The 20,948-nt window shown below is 38.0% G+C and overlaps 1 protein-coding gene across 1 annotated transcript; it reads left to right on the forward strand.

Annotated features, from left to right (window-relative positions):
* Positions 1–1,562: 1,562 nt before the first annotated feature.
* On the forward strand, positions 1,563–19,526 carry stk24a (serine/threonine kinase 24a (STE20 homolog, yeast)). The gene is made up of 11 exons (XM_084725085.1): positions 1,563–2,110; positions 6,961–7,191; positions 9,918–9,974; positions 10,122–10,230; positions 10,952–11,109; positions 14,699–14,884; positions 14,995–15,140; positions 15,271–15,403; positions 16,256–16,324; positions 16,535–16,671; positions 18,678–19,526. Exons 1-11 carry the CDS (start codon positions 2,069–2,071, stop codon positions 18,709–18,711), a joined length of 1,302 nt encoding a protein of 433 aa, XP_084581211.1. The 5' UTR covers positions 1,563–2,068; the 3' UTR covers positions 18,712–19,526.
* The last annotated feature ends 1,422 nt before the right edge of the window (positions 19,527–20,948 follow it).

Consider the following 20,948-nt stretch of genomic DNA (forward strand, 5'->3'; position numbering starts at 1 on the left):
AGGTGTACTTTACTGATATCTCTAAATATTTCAACTGCATGTAAGCAGATAGAGTTTGATTAGAGTTTTCAAAACCAATAACCATAAGCACATATGAACACATTTCCCTGTGAAATGACATTTAGCAAATGGCATCAGGGTTGTCATTATTATACCGTCATTTCTACACTTTCATTGTAACTTACCTTCACAGTTTATTACTGCAGTTTTTTTTTGTTTTTTTTTACAGTATTGTACAGGAGAATGTGAGGCTTCTGAGGTTAATATTATGTCACCAATATACTGTAGTTCTACAGTTTTGCTGTTGTAATTTACATTAAGTTGCTAACTGTATTACATTAAACTACTATAAGTTTCTTCATATTAATAAAAAAGAACTGTAATTGCATAAATAAGCTGTAAATGACAATGTGTATTTAATCTCAGTGATACAGAATTGAGATGTAGGAATTCATTTATACATAAAAATTAATAAATTCATTTATGACTCAGTCTATTAACCAGATAGACTTTTTATTAGTTGCTGATGCAATAAACATGAATGCACAAATATCTTAGTTCTTTATGAGTCATACTTTAACTCATGATGGTCTGTGCATTAGTTAAGCATCAATGCAACTAATGGTGTATTAAATGAGGCAAAAAAAAACAACTTCAATATCTACTTTTCATTTTGTAATGATTTCCACAGATTTGTCTATTAATTTGTTTTTGTAATACATTTGTTAAATTGTAAAGAGACTTTATGGACACCCTGTATATTAGCGGACCAGTATTCTAAAGTGTTACCAGTGTTTGGAAGAAACTGTGTTTAGCACATATCAATCTCAGATGTTTTACTCAATTATAAAATCAAAGTTTGCCCTCTGGTGGTAATCTGTTTAGCATGCAGGTTAGACATTACAAATGCAATGTGTAAGACATGGTACACTGTTTTAACAGTACACTGATATAGATGATGACAAAGCTTAATGTAGTGGATTGTTCAAATAATTAGAAGTGAATAATAAATGGTTGAAAGTGTCAAAATTAACCGATCAGTGGTTGAATTGTCCAGTTTTCAGACCCAAGCATTTCTGGTTCAACTGTATAAAGAAAATGGAATTATATGATATGTTAATTAATTGTATGTCTTGATACAATTTTTACAGGTCTGAAAATTTTCACAGCAGCCATTTTGACGTGAAGTAATAGATTAAACGCAGGTGTTAGATTAAAGATTCAAGATGTTTATTGTTACACTAGTTATACAAGTACAATCAATAATTTGTTTGTAACTCCTGGCAATGTCTGTTTCTCATTGTTTAATCTTTATTCTTCCTATATATTTTCTTGTTTTTATGTATACAAGAGAATGTGAAATAAAGAATCTTAATTGTGCGGCTCTTCTAGACTTTCTAAATGTTATAGGTCCAAATGTCCAAATGGATCAACGTCAAATACAGCCGGAGACATCAACGTGAAGGAAGTTGAAAAAAAAAAAAAACACTTCCAAATATGGTTCGTGTCGGCGCCGTATGGTATTGACCAATGAGAGACGACGTTACTAGTTGGCGGGTCGGTCCGCCGGAAAATGAAAATGACATTAACCAAGATGGCGCTGGGCGACAGAGGAAAGTGATGAGAGAAAAGAACAACAAGCGATACAACAGTATAGCAGTGTGCATTTATTTACCCAGTGCGACTACTTCAGATCAGTCGTCTATATTGTTGGCCGGAAACTGTCAAGCCCGTGCTGAGAGACCACACCGGTCTACAGAGATAGATTTATCCAGCTAACTGTTTGCTAACTAGCTGCTAAAGTAGCTAGCAGCGTAGCTAACGGTCGCTTACTGCGGAAGGCAAGTGAGGGGAAGGCTGGCAGGCAGCTCGAAGTACAAGCCGACAAGTCCAGCAGGTTTTGTTTTTTTTAATGTAAATCAAGCGACCTCTCCGTTTGATACATTAGCCACCCTGACAGAGTTTGCAGCTTGGAGGAGCCAATCCAAACCAGGGGTCGGCGAGGAAACTAACGTTACGGACAGCAGAAAAAGACGAGGAAAGGCGTCATCTTTGCTGATCTGACGCCATGGCTCATTCCCCTATTCAGAGCGGACTGCCGGGGATTCAGGTAAATAAACTGTGTTACAGTAATACAAGCTAACTCTCGGAGAGACGTTCATTGGATTTGCAGCCCACCGACATTTTACATCACGTTTCCTCTTTAAATACGACTCGGAAGTTTAACTGCAGGGCTATAAATAACTTTATCTGTAGCGACACTCTGTCATTATCATGTCTAACTCTATCGCCTGTGCTTTCCACTGATAAATGCAGCTATTTGTCAAAAGTCCAGTTACAGGTTGCTATCGTCAAGAAGGCTGTCGTGTTGTTGTCAAATCCAACATGTGCTGAGTGACTGACGAGCTGTCAAATCATAGATGGGTTCTTGCTCCTAATTAACAAACAGCATTACTCGTTGGCTTAAAATACATATCACAATATACTAAAGCACAAGTTGACGTAGCTATTTGCTCTATATCCACGGATGTATTTTTTGACCAACAGCGTAAGCCTGACCCAATATTGGTACCAGCCAGTAGGGCTGCACAATTTGGTAAATAAAAATACATATTGCAGTTATTTTGACTGCAGTTGTGATATGCGATAGCTAAGTGGAAATGATCAGTTTTGAAAAAAAAAAAAACAAAACTGAGATAATGTGATATTTAATGAGGTGTATAACAAACAAACATGTTTTCTTTAATTTGGAGAACAAGATTTTTGGGCCAGGTCATCTCTGCAGCACTACAGTACCTCATTATAAAGCTGTTTCCTCATTAATTTATCCTTTAAAAAAATGCAATTTTGATTGGGTTCTGTGATTTGGGTATTGCACTTGGCCATATTGTGAGTAATTGTGCAGTCCTACCAACCACCAGCCAAATGCTGGTATAATATGCAAGTGCCTGTTGGATTTACGTTGCTCATTAGCTAACAAAACAATGGTAATCTATTCAGTGTCTGGTATTTTGACTGGTATTTGGCTGGGGGACATAAATGTTAATTTTGCACCTTAAAGACACAGAAAGGCAACAAATCCTCACATTTGAAAAACTGTAAACATCACATGCTTGCCATTTTGTGTTGAAAAATGGCAGTCATCAAAGTAGTTGCCCAGTTTTTCTGCAGTCAACTAATTGATCAGCTGACTAATTGTGTCTAATAATCTACATGCTGTATTTTATCTGTGTTTCTTTTCTTTTATTTGGTGAAATGTGATGCCATGAGCCCTTTTTGTCTGTTGTACTATAACACAGCAGTCCTCTTATCACATCTATTGGTTTTCACTAGGGCTAAAGCTAATGCTACTAATGATTGCAATCATTGCAGGTCAATCTGGCAAATCTATAAGTCTATAAAATTTCAGAAAATGTTGAATCATCCCTGTCAGAATTTTCCAAAGCCAATCAAAGTGCTGTGGCCCTGATCTCTAGAGCTGCAACTAAATGTTATTTTCATTATCAATTAATTCATCATTTTCTGGGGGGAAAAAATGTTGTTCACCGTCTCCCTAAATGTCTTTAAATGTCTTGTTTGTCCACAGCCCAAACATATTCACTTCACTGTCACAGAGGACTAAAGGAACAAGAAAACAGTAACAACTACAAAGCTGAAATCTGAGAATTTGGACATTTTTTTCTTAAACAAAAAAGGCTCAAAATGATTAATTAATTACCAACTAATTGACTAATTGTTGCAGCTCTACCGATGTCCTTAAATTGTTAATTTTGTCTGACCAATACTAGAACACCTAAAGAAACTCAGTGACAGTGACAGTGATATAAAACAGAGAAAACAGACAGTCTTCAAGTTCGAGGAACCACAGAAGGATTGGAAATTTTGCAAGATAAATTAATTAATTGGTTCATTAATTATGAAATACATGTCAAGTTATAATCTCTTGATCCACAAACTGATTAAGCAACTGATTGTTTCAGCACCAATTCAGACATCAGTTGCTCGTTTCTGCCCAAGAATACTTTGAAATCTTAAAATATTCAGTTTACTGTAACAAGAAAATGGTTGCTGATTAAGCTAATATTCTGTTGACTGACATATTGATTGACAGTTTCAGCTCTAGGTTTTACACCACAGTTTTTTCGCAGTAATTTAAGAATTTTTTCTCATAGTATTTTTTTTGTATTTATAAGGGTCCCCAATGTAATAATAGCTTAAATAATTGTTTTGTTTTGGGTTTTTTTTTACCATCTTATGCTTAACTTGAATTATTTCAGTCAGTACATGTGCTTTTTGCAAACTTGGAATGAAGTAAGCCACACTACGACAACCAAGATATGCCTGATTATACCATTGATTGCACACAGTAATACTCTTTGTCTAGACTTATGAATGCCTCGTTAGCATTATGCACAGACAAATACAGGTTTAGAGGAGGGAAAAATGAACCTGAGCCCACAGGTTACTGTGCAGAGGAGAGTTAGCAGATGGAAGTCTGGCAGTCAGCCTTCAGCCCTGAGGGTGTGGCGCGTGGATGACACTAGACTACACAGTTGTGTGGTGCAGATGGGAGAGCATCAAACACATGCTTTTAGAGCGAGGTTCAGGCAGCTTTAGTTGTCGCAGTAAACCTGCTGACTGTGGATATGGCAAGTACATTCCCAGCATGTGTAGTCTGTGGTCGCGGCGGCCTTGTTGTTTTTCCCATTGTTTTTACAGAGGTCAGCCTCGACATTATAATTTTCACCTGGATGACTGACCACACCAGTGTTATGATAGTATTTTGGTTGTGTTGTTTCTACTCTGCTTTATTCTGCACCGCTCTGTCTCTTTGTCTTTGTTGTAAACTCCATTTGCTATCAAATTCAGCACAGCCCCCTCTTTGCCAGTTTTTCAAAGTGCAGCTGCTCATCTCCCCTTCCATATAGTTTGACCACCATGCATTAGCACTTTTACAGGAAACTATTCTCTGGGGGGACTGAAGCAATATGCTGTGTGAGCCAAAGATCATCATCTTAAGGCTGGGTTACCTGGTAAATCAAGCATTTGGCTTAATTGCTTTAGTTCTTTATTATTAAAGCTTTTGCAAAACTATAATTTGCACTTAATTTTTGTGTTATCTTCATAAGATACAGCATATTGCTTTTTTCAGTCTAAACTTATTTTTGTAATATATTTGTCATGGAAATTATGGCAATGCAAACACTACTCAGATGATTTAGGCTAATGATTGTGGAGCATGAAGGGAAATGAACTGGCCGACTTAAAGACCATTATTCCCTCCCTGCTCCTCCATGGGGAAATTAGCCATTTAGTTCAGTCAATAAGTCAGGGTGTAGTCCTTCAGTTTCTGTTTAGCCTTTGTGGTGGAGGTCATTAAGCCTCAGGTGCATCTTGTGATTTAAGTGTTGATAACAGCCACAAAATTTGATTTGAAAAGGTTAAACAGTTGGCCTTCATGCAGAGGTTGAGGTCAGGCTTGAGTACAAAATTCCAATAAAGATGAAGTGAAACTCTTGCTGTAGATTAACTTCTGTGCTGCTGTAAATGGTCTGTGACTGTTGTGAATTTTTGTCTTAAATTCCACACATTGACTGAGTGAAGTTTCTCAGAAATTGATAAAATTGTTGGTTTTGGCTTTTGGGCAATATCATTTTTTCTTAGTATACCACTAGTGGTTATTATAAGAAACCATAGGGAGGGCATGCAGATAATATCTAGTCGAAGCAGCTGAGCTGTATGAAGCAAAGGGGCGCCTATATTTGAGATGGGTATCATTGCCAGTTAAAGCATATTATAATTGATGGTATTCATCATTTTCTTGTGTAATTTGTCCCACGCTTTCCTGCACAGCAGTTCCATTTTTATACCCTTGACACTATTCATGGTTAGTACCATTTGCCTAATAAAAACTGTTGTGCACTCTATCTTGTGACTTAAGATGTTTTATGAAGTGTGGGAAAAATAATCCTGATGATGCCACCAGGGGTTGTCTCAGCTGGGGTTTTGAAGCTTCACATTTCTGACAGAAAGCCTACACTTAACCAACCAAGGGAGCGGAGTTTGAAAGGCGGTAACATTTGCTGGACAGGGAGGGTCAGGCAGATTTTAGGTCAAATAGAGTTGTCCTCAGTAAGTAAAATGAGTCATTTTCTAAGAAAAAAAAATGACAGTCAATTGTAAGAATTTGCTGCTTATTGTAAGGGCAGGTTACCCAGAAGTGTTATAAGTTACTTTTTACTCATCACTCCTTTACAGAGTAATAAAATTTTATTATGTATTACTCGGTGACAAAAGTAATTGGCTCCTCGGCTTACTTTTGTAACTACTGTTTTTTGGCAGCCTTGTTGCGCTCTAAAGTTGAACTGCTGATCCAGTGAACTGATTACACCCAGAAAGCTTTTGTTGTTGTTAGCTGTCTAGATATTGCCTGTGGTGGAAACAAGTCAACCTGTCTGAGTGTGACCTTAAAATTAGATTCCATCACCTTATATTCTTTCTCAAGGAGCTGACCCTGTGGAAAGTATGTCTCTCTTCCTCTCCCTCATCCTCCATCCTTCGTTTAGCTTTTATGATAACAGCTGACATGACTTGCTTTGACTTGCCACACATACACAACATTCAGCAGCCTATCTATTTCAAAATGTAACTCAGTTACTTGGATTACTAACTGTGATATAATTATTGTGGCCCGGTAACTCAGTAGAGCGTTCGCCCCATCTTCTGTTGGTGTGACTTCTCTAAAACAGCTGTAGTTCGACTGCCACCTATGACCCCTTTCTACATGGCATTCCCCCACTCTCTGTGGTCCTGGGTAAAAACAGTTTCAGCACCTGTAATTTATACTTCTGTGCCTTTATGTTAAAGGTTTTGATTTTTTTTTTTGTGTGTGTGTTTTTGTGGTCCATCATTAGTAAAAATGCACTCTGTTCTCTCCCTGTCCTCATCTCTATCATGCAGAATTTCAAAGCGGATCCAGAGGAGCTTTTCACCAAGCTGGAGAGGATAGGGAAAGGCTCTTTTGGGGAGGTTTTTAAAGGCATCGACAGTCGGACTCAGAAAGTTGTGGCCATTAAAATTATCGATCTGGAAGAAGCAGAGGATGACATAGAAGATATTCAACAGGAAATCACAGTTCTCAGCCAGTGCGACAGTCCCTTTATTACCAAGTATTACGGATCCTATCTGAAGGTAAGCTTTCAACTCAGGAAAAATATCACTAAATCAATTTGTGGTCCATGCGCAACATAATGTTTATATCAGTGGTGTGTTCCTGCAAGCAAGTGTGTGCAATGTAGGTCAATGAATAATGCATACGGGCAATGGAACAAGTATTGCCTGTGTAATATTGCACAGATTGTGGCTGAACAACCAGAAATAGGCCAACATTGCAGTAGTATATAGCTTGAGGGCCTTTAACAGTGGAATCTGTAAGTATTTGAACATATGTTTTCTTCTTTATGCTGTATAGTGCAGCAGATTGAAGGATAACTATGAGCTCAACTTTCAGCTTTAATATCAAGGTGTTCACATGCATACTGGTTGACTAGTGTTGGAATCATTGCCCTTGGTACACATAGAAAAGTGCAGCATGTCAGTTATAGGGGTACAGATCACATGATATTAAAATGATGTGAATGTAAACACCCTTAAAGCTCGTGGTCAGCTCATTTTTTTCCAGAGGTTTTTTATTTCCAACAATTGTGTCATAAACCAGCACCAATATGTAAACATACAAGTATAACACACTCAAGTAAACAAAACAGACAAGCAAGCAAAAGAAATAATAAAGGGGGAAAAAACAAGAACGAAAAGGGGATTACGTAATCAAAACTCCACTAAATAAAAAACAAAAGGAATGAAAACAGTGACAAAATTCAGGATATCGATACCTTTATAGTCCATAATTTACAATGTATGTTTATAAAGGCTCTCAGCCTCAAAAGTTCAGGTCCAAAAAGTCCCAAAAATGTCTATTATGCAATTATTTTAATTCCTTAACTTCCCTTAATAGTCCATTGCTGATCTCCTTTTGAAAAGTATGAAAATTGCGGGGACCAGTGTTCCTGAAAAATATATCCTTGATTATTTTTCTCAAAGGTTCATTTCTGTAATAGTAGGAATTCTGATAACTGGTCCAGACATGGCTGAAAAGTAGGAGGGGATTCACTTTTCCAAAATAAAAGTATGCACTTCTTCATAAAGTGTGGATGGTAATGAATATTAGGCTTTTTTTTTTTAGATCTACTTGAAAATTTGGCACATCATTTAATAAATACAAACAAGGATATAAATGACATTTTATTGCTCTTTAACTTCACAGTCATTGTTTAATGTCCAATTCAATGTGTTTAAGTACAGAGCCAAAACAACAGCATGCTCTTTATATAACCCAAACCAGCCTCAAGCAAAAAATAAAAAGCCAACATCCCAGGTGTTTTGGTTGTCTGTAATGGCTGTATTGACAGCATCACTTAGTTGCAAACCATATTTTATAACTCTTGTAGATTTTCAGGCACGCTACATGTGATGGTGCTTAGAGTGCCTCTCACAGCTTTTACTATGGTACTTAACAGCAATAAGGGGAGAAGTGGTGCTCTATTAGCTCAAGTTATGCTGCCGGCTGAAGGAGAGAATTAAGGCTTATTTGTGTGTAGTATGTAAGCATGGTATTTGTGTTGTGTGTGTGTATGCATGTATTTGTATGTCTGTTACAACTGTATGGTAGTGTTAAGATTTATGTTTGTGTTCCTGTTGATTTAGTTTAATTTAGTTTTTATTGCCTGATGCGTATTGGTGGTAACCAGAGGCCATTTCATTTATTCCAAACAAACTGCTGGTGCTGCCGGTGGAAACAGAAAATATCACACTCAAAAATCATGATAAAAATCATGATAAAAGTGAGAATAAGTGGGAGTTACTTGCATCCCTTTAAAGGAAGCATAAAGAAACAGAGCCCACAGGTGGGTGCTGTGCAGGATTGGTGAGTGAGGGTGTCATTTGGGTCTGTGGGCAACCAGCAGCCAAAACAGTCATGTTTGACATCTTAAAGGAACAGGTCACCCCAAAATCAAAAATGTATACATATTTTTCCTCTGGCCTGTAGTGCCATTTATCCATCTAGATGGTTTTGGTGTGTGTTTCAGGGTTTGGAAATATTGGTCATAGAGATGTCAGACTGCTCTCCAGTAAAATAAATGGTACTCAGCTTGTGGTGCTCAAAGCACAAAAACATACATTTGAAAAATTCAAAACCAGTGTCTTTTTCCAAAAATCAAAATTCAATCAACATCTGGTTGTTCAAGATAATTCCCAGAACTTGTGAGCAGTTTCATATAGGAACTACTTTCTTTCTGCGGTAGAATCTACCAGAAGTAGTTCCTATATGGATGTGCCACTGCTATGCCTACTTAAAAACATCTTGCTACACAATCTTCTGTTCCTAAAATTTTAATCTACCAACACATTATCTGTTGATAATGTAAATGCCCTTTTAAAGGACTGTTTTATTGACACAACATTTAGCACAGCTCTGATTCTTTGATTGTTAAATTGCATATTTTATTAATAGTAGTCCTCAGTAGATAGAAAAGAATACATCAGTCTGTTGAAAATGTTACCCTAAATGTCACGTATAGATATTTAAGTACTAGCAGGAGTGTCAGCTGATAAACAGATAATTATGTCACTCAATATTAATCACAGATCAATTGTAAATATTTTTGTTCCATGTAGCATTTAGTAAAAAAAAAAGATTACACCAAAAATGTTAATATTTGTCATAATATTTCTCTGTCAGCAGTGGAGTTTGAATCTGCTTTATGTTTTGAAAATGGACAAAGTGAGTGAACTTTATGTGTGTACTAACTATTATTACTTTGAACACAATCTGACTGAATTTCTGATTTCCATTTCAGGGTACAAAATTATGGATTATTATGGAGTATTTGGGTGGAGGATCAGCCCTGGATTTGGTGAGTCTAAAATCAAGACACATTAAATGAACATTTTGACTTGCAGCCCATTATGACAGTCTTCTGATCTGAAAAACTAACTGTAAAGTCTGTGCCATCTCTTCAGTTAAGCCTCACCTGTACCCTGTAATGTATCTGTATTTCTAGTTGGAACCAGGTGCCCTGGATGAAACACAGATTGCCACAATTCTGAGAGAGATCCTGAAAGGGCTCGAGTATCTGCACTCTGAAAAGAAAATCCACAGAGATATCAAAGGTACATGCCATCACCCTTTTTTAACAAGTCTTGTAAATTGTTTCGTCTTGACAACATGCTCTCTGTTGTCGTGTTAATAATGTGGAAATGATGCTTTAATGTTTGTTGGCATCAGTGTTCACCAGCTGTTGAGAAAATGTTTCCAAAAACAAGTAGATTCCATTCATTCCCTCCAGGATGTGGAGTAATTATTTCTTTTCAGTGCATCATTTGCAATCAGGCTGAAAAACACAAGTCAGATCAGACATTTATCTGTTGCATTTCACACTAAAATGTAAATTCTGTTCAGACCTTCAATCTGTAATGTCTCTTTCTTACAGTATTGTGAATATTCTTTGTGTTAAAAAAGTGGTGACTTATGTTGCTGTGGAAAGAGCAGTGCAAACAGGCGCTTTATACAGCATTTTTTTTTTCTATAACATTTCCCAGTTCGTGTAGAAAGATGAGTGTGTATCTACTGATCAGAGTTCTCTTTTCTTTTCCAGGATCTTTATTATGCAAATGCAAACACTTGAAAAGCTTTCAGAACTCTGATTAATGCTTTACAAGACTAAATTATCTTATTATTCTAACAGAGATCCTTGATTACAGAAACCAGGTTACTGCTAGAAGCTGGGACAATTATATTACTAAAGTGGCTGAGACACAACATTGTCTGTACTTCTTTTTTTTAAATGCATGTATTCAGTGCATGTCATATTTTTGCCCCTCTTGCTTCCAGCTGCCAACGTGTTGCTGTCAGAACAAGGCGACGTGAAGCTGGCAGACTTTGGAGTGGCAGGCCAGCTCACAGACACGCAGATAAAAAGGAACACATTTGTTGGTACTCCTTTCTGGATGGCTCCTGAAGTCATAAAGCAGTCTGCCTATGATTCAAAGGTCAGAATTATCCCAACTTTTATTGTTATTATCAAAGTCAAGTTTAGCGTTAGAGAGCACCTTTGTGTTATGTTACATAATCTTAATCTTATGCTTTAATTGGTAACAATAAAATACTAAAGGCAGTGCATTTTAAATGATAATTGCTACATATACTTAAAAAGTCTTAAAAGGGTTCAAATCAAACTAAGGCAATTAATGTGAGAATTTTGGGAAAATTGTTGTACATAGTAGCCTACTGTAAAACGGACAATGGTGTGTATTTGTTTGATGAACTAGGTACTAAGCAATGAGAGATTCCACCTTTAAAAGAAGTTTTATGTTACATTTATGTTAAGTTAGCTAGCTACCAATGCTGGCGTCTAATTTAATGACAAATGGTTGGAGGAAGATAAGTTTCAAAGGTGGTTTGTCTTAGTAGGAAATGAAGCAAGGTGTAATTTATGCTGCAAGACTTTTACATTAGAAATCATGGGCGTTAAAGCTCTTGAATCCCACCTGAAATCTGAAAAGCACCAGTGGTGTACAGCAGCAGCTAGTGGAGCTATGCTCATGCCTGTATTGTTTACACATTGCACACCTGAAACTTCCTGTGACTCCCTTGCAACTCCTCAACAGTTGGCATTGAGCAATTTTGTATTACCGCCAGAAACACAAAGGGCTAAGGTCCTGTGAGTTCTTCACACAGCGAGCAGGCACTCATTCAAGTTGAAAGATGACATTTTTTTTAAATTTTGCTTTTATTTAACCAAGAACAAATTCTTATTTACATTGTCCTCCTGGCAAAAGGCAAGGGCCTCTTGACAAAAGGGAGTAGGGGCTTAAAGGGGTAAAGTTTAAAGACGGCAAAACTGAAAACACACAGCATTATATGTGACAACTAAACACAAGCACGGGCAGGTAGCTAACAGGCAAGAACATCAGGCAGTACAGCAACTGTACAAGAGTTCAACACATGCAATAAGACAGATAAGTAAAATAACAACAACAGATAACAGGCACTGCAACATAGATTGTCCTCATTCTGTCAAAGACATTGTTTCAGCATTCTTGGGGTCTAGAACTGAATTTGAATGTAAAATTTGTACAAGAACTCCGTAAATGTAAGAATATATTAGGTCAGCTGTTTTGAACCAGAATAATACGCACACTTTACTATATATTACAAGACACAGCCACCAAGTGTCAATAGGTTTGACAGCTAGATCACTTTGTGTTCAGCTTGTTCTGAAAGTCTTACTCTAGGTTTACCACATAAGCTGGGTTGGACTGAACATCTGTAGTAATAAGAGTTTTTCTACTGGTCTAGTTGACCTGTGAGCCAGCTGTGAGCTGCACAACACCAGTACAAGAAGGAGAGAAGGAACAGTGAGAGCATAAAGACAATTGTAACAGGCCTGTTATTGGTTGAGACAAAGAAAGGCCAGAAAGATTTTTGGCAGTGGCCTGAAAATGACAAAGTCATGAGTGTTATACAGTTAACTATTCAGGCCAACACAGTGGTGTGTATGTGTGTGCATGCGTGTGTGTGTGTGTGTGTCAGACCTGCTTTTATTGACCTAATGTCTCTTCCAGGGATGACAGTTTAATGTTGCTGATGTATAAAAATAATTTTAGCGACTTCCTGTGGTAAAAGAGAAAGAAAACAGAAAGTGAGCCGATGTGGGCAGAAGATTGAGAGTGAGTTTACTGAGAAAATATGTGAAGCCAAAACGTCACTCAGTTTGCTTTTTATGTAGTATGATTCTGTGGTTTCACAGTGAAGTGTATGCAACTATTGTTGCAGACAGGAGTTTCTGCTAATAATGACAGACAACATAAATAGATATGACAAAATGTCAGAGCAGATGAAGTCACCAGGGGAAATTCACTCTGTAAGTGCCTATACAATAAGGATGGGTTTACTGAATGCATGATAAGAATTACTTTTCCAATTTTAACTTTCTGCCAGTGCCAATATTGTTTTTTGGTTTTTTTTTGTTTGTTTTTTGTGTGGTATTTATGTGTATTTATATGTTCATTTTTATAAGCAGAGTGAAAAGCATAGTTTCATCTGCAATAGAAATATGTCCCCATTGCTTATGAAGTTCTTTTTATTTATTGTGATGTCATTTCCTCGAAATGTTTCATATCCCTAAAATCTGTGCACCCTAAGTTTAAAACTACTGACTCAGTCCTATTTCTCTCACTCTGTCTCTGACATGAACTATTGACCGGCCTGTCTGTTGCCAGTGTTATTGTCACCAAATCTCGTACCCCACGTAATAACGTCATCCCATGAACGCGAATGACAGAGCGAATGTTCTAGCTGTAATGGTGTTTTTAGATCAGTGCAACAACAGATCTTCTGCAGCCTTTTTGGGGCAGTCCTCTGGCACCACCCCTTGTTGTCACTTGTAATTCTGACTGCACAATTGTGATATGATTTCAGTGTTAGAGGAAAGGATAATTTTTACATCATTATTCTCATTTTCATCGAAAAACATGTTTTCCGAAGTCTAGAGAATGATGCGTTGGTCAGGACACCTCTGCAGCACCATAACATTTAATTTAAAATGGTACTGTGACTCACATTATCTTTTAATAAATATTGTGCATTCTGTGATTTGAAAAATGTAGCAGATCATATTGCGATTTTGCAAAAATTTTGATTAACTGTTCAGCCCTAGTTGTCAACATGTTTTTACCTAACAAGGAGACTCTGACCCAGTGGCAAGTATTTAGAGTAACTATAGAATCAACTGATCTCCTCGCTGATTGTTGTGTTTGCTTATGCAGGTCATGTAGAGGCATCTGTAGTGCATTTTGACTGTTTCATAACTGGTTAAGGGCTCCTTCTGGAATCTTTTAAAGCAATAGATAAAAGAAACTAGAACACTGCTCCTATATACAAAATATAATAATACAGCTCCCAATAGTGCCCTGTCTTCACTTGCTCAGAATTCACAGAATAACTACAATAATCATCCCTGCATTTACTCAGTAGAGAGGGAGAAAAGGCATGCAACAAAACACAATTAGTCATAAAGCTTGCTTCAACAGTCAGAGGTGGATAGGTGAGGTAAATCACGTAACAGCTGTTTCATTTGAAACACAGATAAGTCACTTGACTCATTGTGTTTCCTGTATGAAAGGGGGGATTATTGACCTAAGGTCCTCAGGCAATACCTGTTGTCTCACCCAGCTGAAACATAACCATGCTATGTCAACAGTTAGCATCAATATAATGAGTCAATAAATAAAACAGTGGTGAACATTGCCCAAAGGAAAAATTTTTGTGTGAAGTTTCATGTGTGCTTGTTTTTGTCTTGAGTTTTTAAGCACTTTTTAAGACCGGTCTAGACTAGAAATGACCAAGTATGTATTTTTGGGACAGCCACGACATGAGTCAGTGTGGCTTGTCAACACAACCACGATGTCACAGTCTTCAGTTTGCAGAGCTTCCTCAAATACACCCAGGCTACTTAAATCAGCCGTGTCATTTTCACACAGCACTGTGCCACTGAGTGTGTGTATGTGTGGAGAAGCATGTGAAATTCTGCGGCTTTAATGAAAGGATCTTTTTTTTTGTCCTAATTGTTTTTTACAGGCAGACATCTGGTCATTAGGAATAACAGCAATAGAACTGGCTAAAGGAGAGCCGCCCCACTCTGAGCTTCATCCTATGAAGGTCTTATTCCTCATCCCAAAGAACAATCCACCAACACTGGAAGGAAACTACAGTAAACCACTTAAAGAATTTGTCGAAGCCTGTTTAAATAAGGAGCCTAGCTTTGTAAGTCTAACCAGCTATTGTTTATACTCTTATGAGCAATAGTGTACAGTACATGAAGAAAGAAAGCTTTTAATATTCACTGTTAGGTTTGTTTTGTGTGTTTTCCTTAGAGGCCAACTGCCAAAGAGCTGTTAAAACATAAGTATATTGTAAGGCATGCCAAAAAGACGTCCTATCTGACAGAACTGATTGACAGATACAAGAGGTGGAAGTCAGAGCAATCTCAGAATGAATCCAGCTCTGACGAATCTGATGAGTAAGTTGTCTGCACCATTAACACATAGTTCACTGAGGGGCGGGCAAGATGTGGCAAATTTACACCCTGAAGCAAAATCTAGCAACTCTGAGTGCACTGATGATTCTCCTAAAATCCTGTGTCGCTGTAGGGAGCCAGATGGCCAGGCATCTGGAGGAGATGACGCCAGCAATGACAACTGGATCTTCAACACCATCAGGGAGAAGGACCTAAAAAAGGTTCAGAATGGGGCAGCACAGCCTGCTGAGCTCGAAAGGAAACAGGTGAGACCATGTGCCATCGCAGAGGGAAACAGTGATGGATGAGTACAGGGTTTCCACTGGTCCTTACAAATCTGAATTTTGGTCCTTAGAGTTTCCTAAAATTCTTTTTTAATCAGTAGAATGCTAAAATGTTGCTGTAGCTTACTGAGAATCCTCACTTAAATGAGCATTTTCCTTCCTCTGTCTCAAAGACAGAGAAAATAACGATCACAAGTTGTTTTCATTTGGAAAAACACAATTTTCTCCTTAATTTTATACCTAAAATGTAGCATGTGTAGCTTTTCAGACCAAGTTTAATTCAACATATTTCCCAAAAAAAAAAACACCAGACAAAACAACAATTGGCACTAAAACTTCTGTAAATATCTCGATGAAATAAATCTCAGTCTGCCTAAAAGAACAAGAAGTAACTTCAGGTCAGTTTTGTAGCAAATATATGATCCACAGCATTTCTCTCTGTTTGCTTTCTGGGTCATCATTCACAGTCTGACAGCTCCTTCACCAGGTAAAGCTCAGGACATTGGGAATGATTTTGAAATGACTGGTGCTCTGGCGTTTTATGGGGTCTAGAGGGTTAATTGTTTTTAGGAAAAAGAACCAGCAACCACTAATGCAAACTCTGCAGCCCAGTTTCAATCTACACCAAGAATAAAGAGGCGGTGCTCATTTACTTTGCAAGTAATTCTGGGACTGATTTTTTTGCCAGGTTGGATGTGAAATTGAACTTAGATTGTATTAGTCGTGAAGAGTCTTAAATTTAGCTTTTTGCAATGTGCAGAATCTCTGGAGTGGTTGTGCACCTGTCATTGGCGAGGTCAAGTCTTCTGTCTTTAAATCAACCTTTCTTTCCAGGTGCAGGAGAGTCCAAAGAGGCCTTTGTCACAAAGCTTATCAACAATCTTTTCACCATTGTTTACCGAGGTAATGGCACTACCACGTTACCCAAAATTAAAACGATCATTGTCACTGAATGGATGATTTAAATAACACTGTTGTAAAACTGTAGAAAAAAGTATCAGTGCTAATCACACAGAATGAACTATATTGTTTGTTCAGATACATTTGTTTTGTCAGAGATTACTCTCCTAATAAGATATTTAAGACATTCATGTTCTGCTGTCATTGTTGCAGTTGAAGGAAAAGGGTGAGACAAGTAATGGCAAGCCAGAGGCTGCAGAGGAGCTGCGGGAGGCCATTTTCTTGGCAGAAGAAACACACCCAGGGATCTGTGACTCCCTGGTAGCTGAACTAGTGCAGAGACTTCAGAGGTAATGAGGGCTCATATTGTCACTTCTCATTAGATTCTTACGCTTTCTTTCATGGAAAGGTCCCATGAAAGTGCGTATTTACTTCATAATTGTGAAGTATTTCCTGTTGAAACTGACAGTTGGTCAGGCAGCGTATCAGTACTCAATACCTCTAAGGTATCAATTGAAATAATCAAGTGTTTTAGAATTTTCTCCAGTCAAATGATACCTTCAACCAGTTGTTTTTGTACCAAGGTCTAGAAAAAAATGGCTATATGGTTTTGCTCGCAGCCAATCACCACGGGTGTTTTTCTCTGAAGAAGAACCTCGGAAAAAGGTATCGAATGAAGTACTCCATTGGTATGGTATCACTTTAAGAGTACTGGTATTAGTACTGGTATTGTAATTTTTTAAATGATACCCAGCCCTAATTCTTGGGCCAGGACATAAGACAGTTAGGATCAACTTTAAGTGTAAACCAATGGGCTTTCAGGTGTAGAGAGAGAGAGGCTTTGTGACTTACAGAATGGGCAAAAGGCCAAGATTGTTTGAAAATTTGTGATGAATTTATTTGTTGGACTTCTTAGTCACCTGTACTATGAGACTGTGAGGTCATCACTAAAGATGCACTTCTTTTCTTTAGAAGGTTTACAGGAAAAACATTTTCGAGGACATTCAAGGGCCCATTTAATGGGATTTTTATGGGCATCTAGGGATGGCTGTTTGTCTCTCGGCTCATTGCTCAAACACTTCACACAGTGCACACAGTCAGATATCTTGACAGCATTAAATGTGAAGTGCCACACACAAAGGATCATTGAGGCTGATAGGAAAGTCATTTGTTTCACAGGTACGTGGCCATGAACCAAAGTACTGGAGTGATTACGTTTTTGATCTGATGGTATCACCAGATGGAGGGTTAATATGTCACCAAAGTTATTGCAGTACACTCTGAACGCAACATGGCATGAATGTTTATACCAATCTATGCCAAATCATCCAGTAGACTTGAGAAATTTCATTCCAGAACCACAAATGCCAACCTAATGATGGCACTAGAAGGAAAAGTCAGCGTATCAGCAAAGTCATCAGGCTTCATCATCTGGAGACCATGAATCTCTGTACCAAAGGTCCATGCCATCTTTTGAGCTGGTGGCGCACAAAAAATGCGGAACAGAAATTCATGGTCCTCAGAGGATGAATTGTATTAGCTTTGATCACTTCACTTTTCATGTGGCACCGCAACAGTAATGTCAGTGTCCCTCAAAAAGAAGTTGACAACATGCTAAATATTGAGATTAGTTATGGACATGTTAGCATGCTCATGTTGGCATTTAGTTTAAGCTGATAAACATTTAGTTCAGTCTGATCATGACAAGATGAGCTTGACAAACTGAGCAGTTAGCACCACTGTGGCTTGCACGTGTGTAGTGTTCACACGTGCTGCTACTGTTAGCCCTATCTTTATACATTGAATTTGCAGAGGAGAAGAGGTCCTCGTTCAGAGAGAGTGAGACAGAACGACAAAAAAAAAAACCAAAGAGAACACAGTGGAAAAATACTGCCAGATTTTTTTTTTTCATGTTTGACAAATTCTGCAGATATAGACATTAAATGAATACATGTGATTATCAACAGATTTTCACCGTCTATTTTTGCTGGGAACCATACGTCTTGTGGAAAAATAGTTGAGACACTTAATCCTGAGATGAAGTGCCACTGCATTCGCACTGCTCACATGGGCTGTATGGCTGCTCTAATCTGTTAATATGTGCATCGAAATGAAAAGCAAGAGGTTCCGCGAAGCACAAGTGCCATCCTGGTTTAGATAACAACATGGGTTTCACTTTGGTGCTACTCTCAGGTTAAGCATAATATGATCAGATCCAGTAATAGTGTAGATATAGGAATCCATCCAATATTTCATCCATCCAACGGTTTACTGGTGTGTAATGAGCAGACTGTTAGTTTGTTTTAACCTGCTGCCTATTCAGAAGATTAAACCTTTTGTTTCTGATGTTTGTCAGGTTTTCTCTGCCACATGCAGCTACCACTCAGTGAGAGGAGCGACATCCAGCTCTGCTCTAATTTTCCACCCTGGTGGCAGCAGTCAGATCTTTTCCTCTGACCTCCACAGCCGGGATGAAGTCTCCCAGGAAGGTCTCCCATCACTCATTTGCCTGAAGCAAATCCTGGCCTACTTAATATCTGTTTATACGCTAGCACACCACCAGAGGGTCCTATTCAGGACAGTCAGTGGCCAGCCACTCAACTGCCACCATGACTGCCACCTGCTGTAAGATGTCCCTTCTCAGTACCTCCTTCACAAATCTCTTTGTTTTAAGGGTGGAGTTAGCTCGTATCTTTCTGCAAGGACTCTTGAGTTACTGGTTTTGGTGAGTTTGTGGCTTTTTCACAAAGGTCTACACTCAGCATCCTTACGGAGGAAGTACCTTGCCTAATTAATTGTGTGCATGTGTGTGTGACTGTGCAAGATATCCTGTGAAACGTGTGGTGAAGAGTGACGAGTGGGTTGAAACATTCTATTGAAATCTCAGGTATCCTGCTTTAAGTGGATTGGGTCCTCTGGGAGATGGAGAGAGCTCTATAGGGTGGCTGTACAGACTTGTAAATAAGCTAATTTCTACAGATTCATGAAAAAATAATGGAGCGTTGGTAATGGAACCACTGTGTACAAATGGCCAAATGCAAACTGTAGATAATGGTTGTGAGGTAAATATTTTGAGAGACTAAAATGGCCATACATGAGATTGCCTTGCCTTTCTACTTGTTCTTTTTGTATATCGGTCTTTGATTTTCTCTAGTTGTAAAACTTTTTAAGTATTCATCCGATGAATGAAAATGGCTGCCCTCTATCATGTTTTACTATTGATTTATTATATATTTCTTAATTCTCCTTAACTTTTTGGTTTCACACTCTTATGCTGTGGCTGTAATAATGTTGGAGAATGTAAAAAAGAAAAAAAAAAAAAAAAAGGCTGGATCGCTGAAGCCGCCACCAGTTTTAACCACTGGATGCTCTGTTGCCAGCCCCGATTCCACATGGCCTCGAGTTGTGTTGGTTTGTTGGACTTTGCCTCATCCCTTTTTTTTTTTTTTTTTTTTGCTGTGTATTTTTGACTGGTTAGATAAACTGAGGTTTCGTCCATTCACTCCATTGAAGGGATAGTTTGGATTATTTAAAGTGGGGCTGCATGAGTTACTTATTGATATGCAGTGTATCCCCTACATTAGATGCCAGTCAACATGCCCCCAGTTTGGAGAAGCAGAGAAGGGCACCAGCATCGCACTGTTGGGATTGGTGTCAGTAAAAAAAAAATGGTATTTTAGCCACTTAAAGGAGTAATATGTAACGATTGTTTCCCCGAAAATGAGTACTGCAGTCTAAATAGTGCAGGCTGCAGGAACACTGCAGGAGCGCAAGACGAGCGAGACATTGTAATTTGATGATAACAAGCATCAATGAGCAAGTTGATCAGCTGTTTATAATTGTCAATTGTCTGCTCTGAAAATACACACTCTGGAGTTGGAGTTCAGTGACTACCTGCCTTACTACCCACCAGACTCCATTACCATATTGCTCAATTTAACTGTTACAACCATCTACTCCTTTTAAAAGATGGTTATTGATTTGTTACAAATTAGAGACGGACACTAACTCAGTCTGCAAACATTTGGCATTAATTTTAACCCTATCAATTCAACTCTAAACAGTAACCTAAGTTACAGGCCAGAATAATAATGTCAAAGGAGGATATGCTCGCTGTTATCAGAGAAGCCAGTATTTCAACTTAGCATGTTTCCTTAATCTCTGATAACATATGGTGGCAATTTATTACATTTACAACTGATTACAGGAAATATATTACAGATTTTCCTTAAAAAGAATTCACTTTAAAAAATCTGTCGCACTTAAAGTGTATGCTATATTTAGAATATTTTCACCTCTTTAACTTTGACGTCAGACAGCCTTTTCTGATGGGAAACTGCTGTTATAAAAGCAAAATATCGCTTTCTCCAAACCAGCTAAACTCCATAGGCAAAATCAGTAATTAGTAATAGTAGTAGTAGTAAATCAGTAAACCACTGCCCCGATCTGTTAGTTTGTGTGTGTCATTGTGTGACTTTGGTGGTTTGAATGGATGGTTTATCTTTATTGAGGTCACACAATAACACAAACCAGCCAACAGATAGAGGCAACGGTAGACCAGCAACTCCTGTGTTCTGTGAGGTAAAATTAGTGATTTAACCTATGGACTTTGGTTTAGAGCAATATT

This window comes from Lutjanus erythropterus, chromosome 8, assembly GCF_056507025.1.
Source record: "Lutjanus erythropterus isolate fLutEry1 chromosome 8, fLutEry1.hap2, whole genome shotgun sequence".
NCBI lineage: Eukaryota > Metazoa > Chordata > Actinopteri > Lutjaniformes > Lutjanidae > Lutjanus > Lutjanus erythropterus.

Excerpts from the sequence above, each read along its gene's own strand:
- stk24a (XM_084725085.1), top strand. The coding sequence starts at position 2,069 with ATGGCTCATTCCCCTATTCAGAGCGGACTGCCGGGGATTCAG. Across the intron at positions 11,110-14,698 it reads AGTCTGCCTATGATTCAAAG|GCAGACATCTGGTCATTAGG; the intron begins GTCAGAATTATC and ends TGTTTTTTACAG. Across the intron at positions 15,141-15,270 it reads AGCTCTGACGAATCTGATGA|GGAGCCAGATGGCCAGGCAT; the intron begins GTAAGTTGTCTG and ends GTGTCGCTGTAG.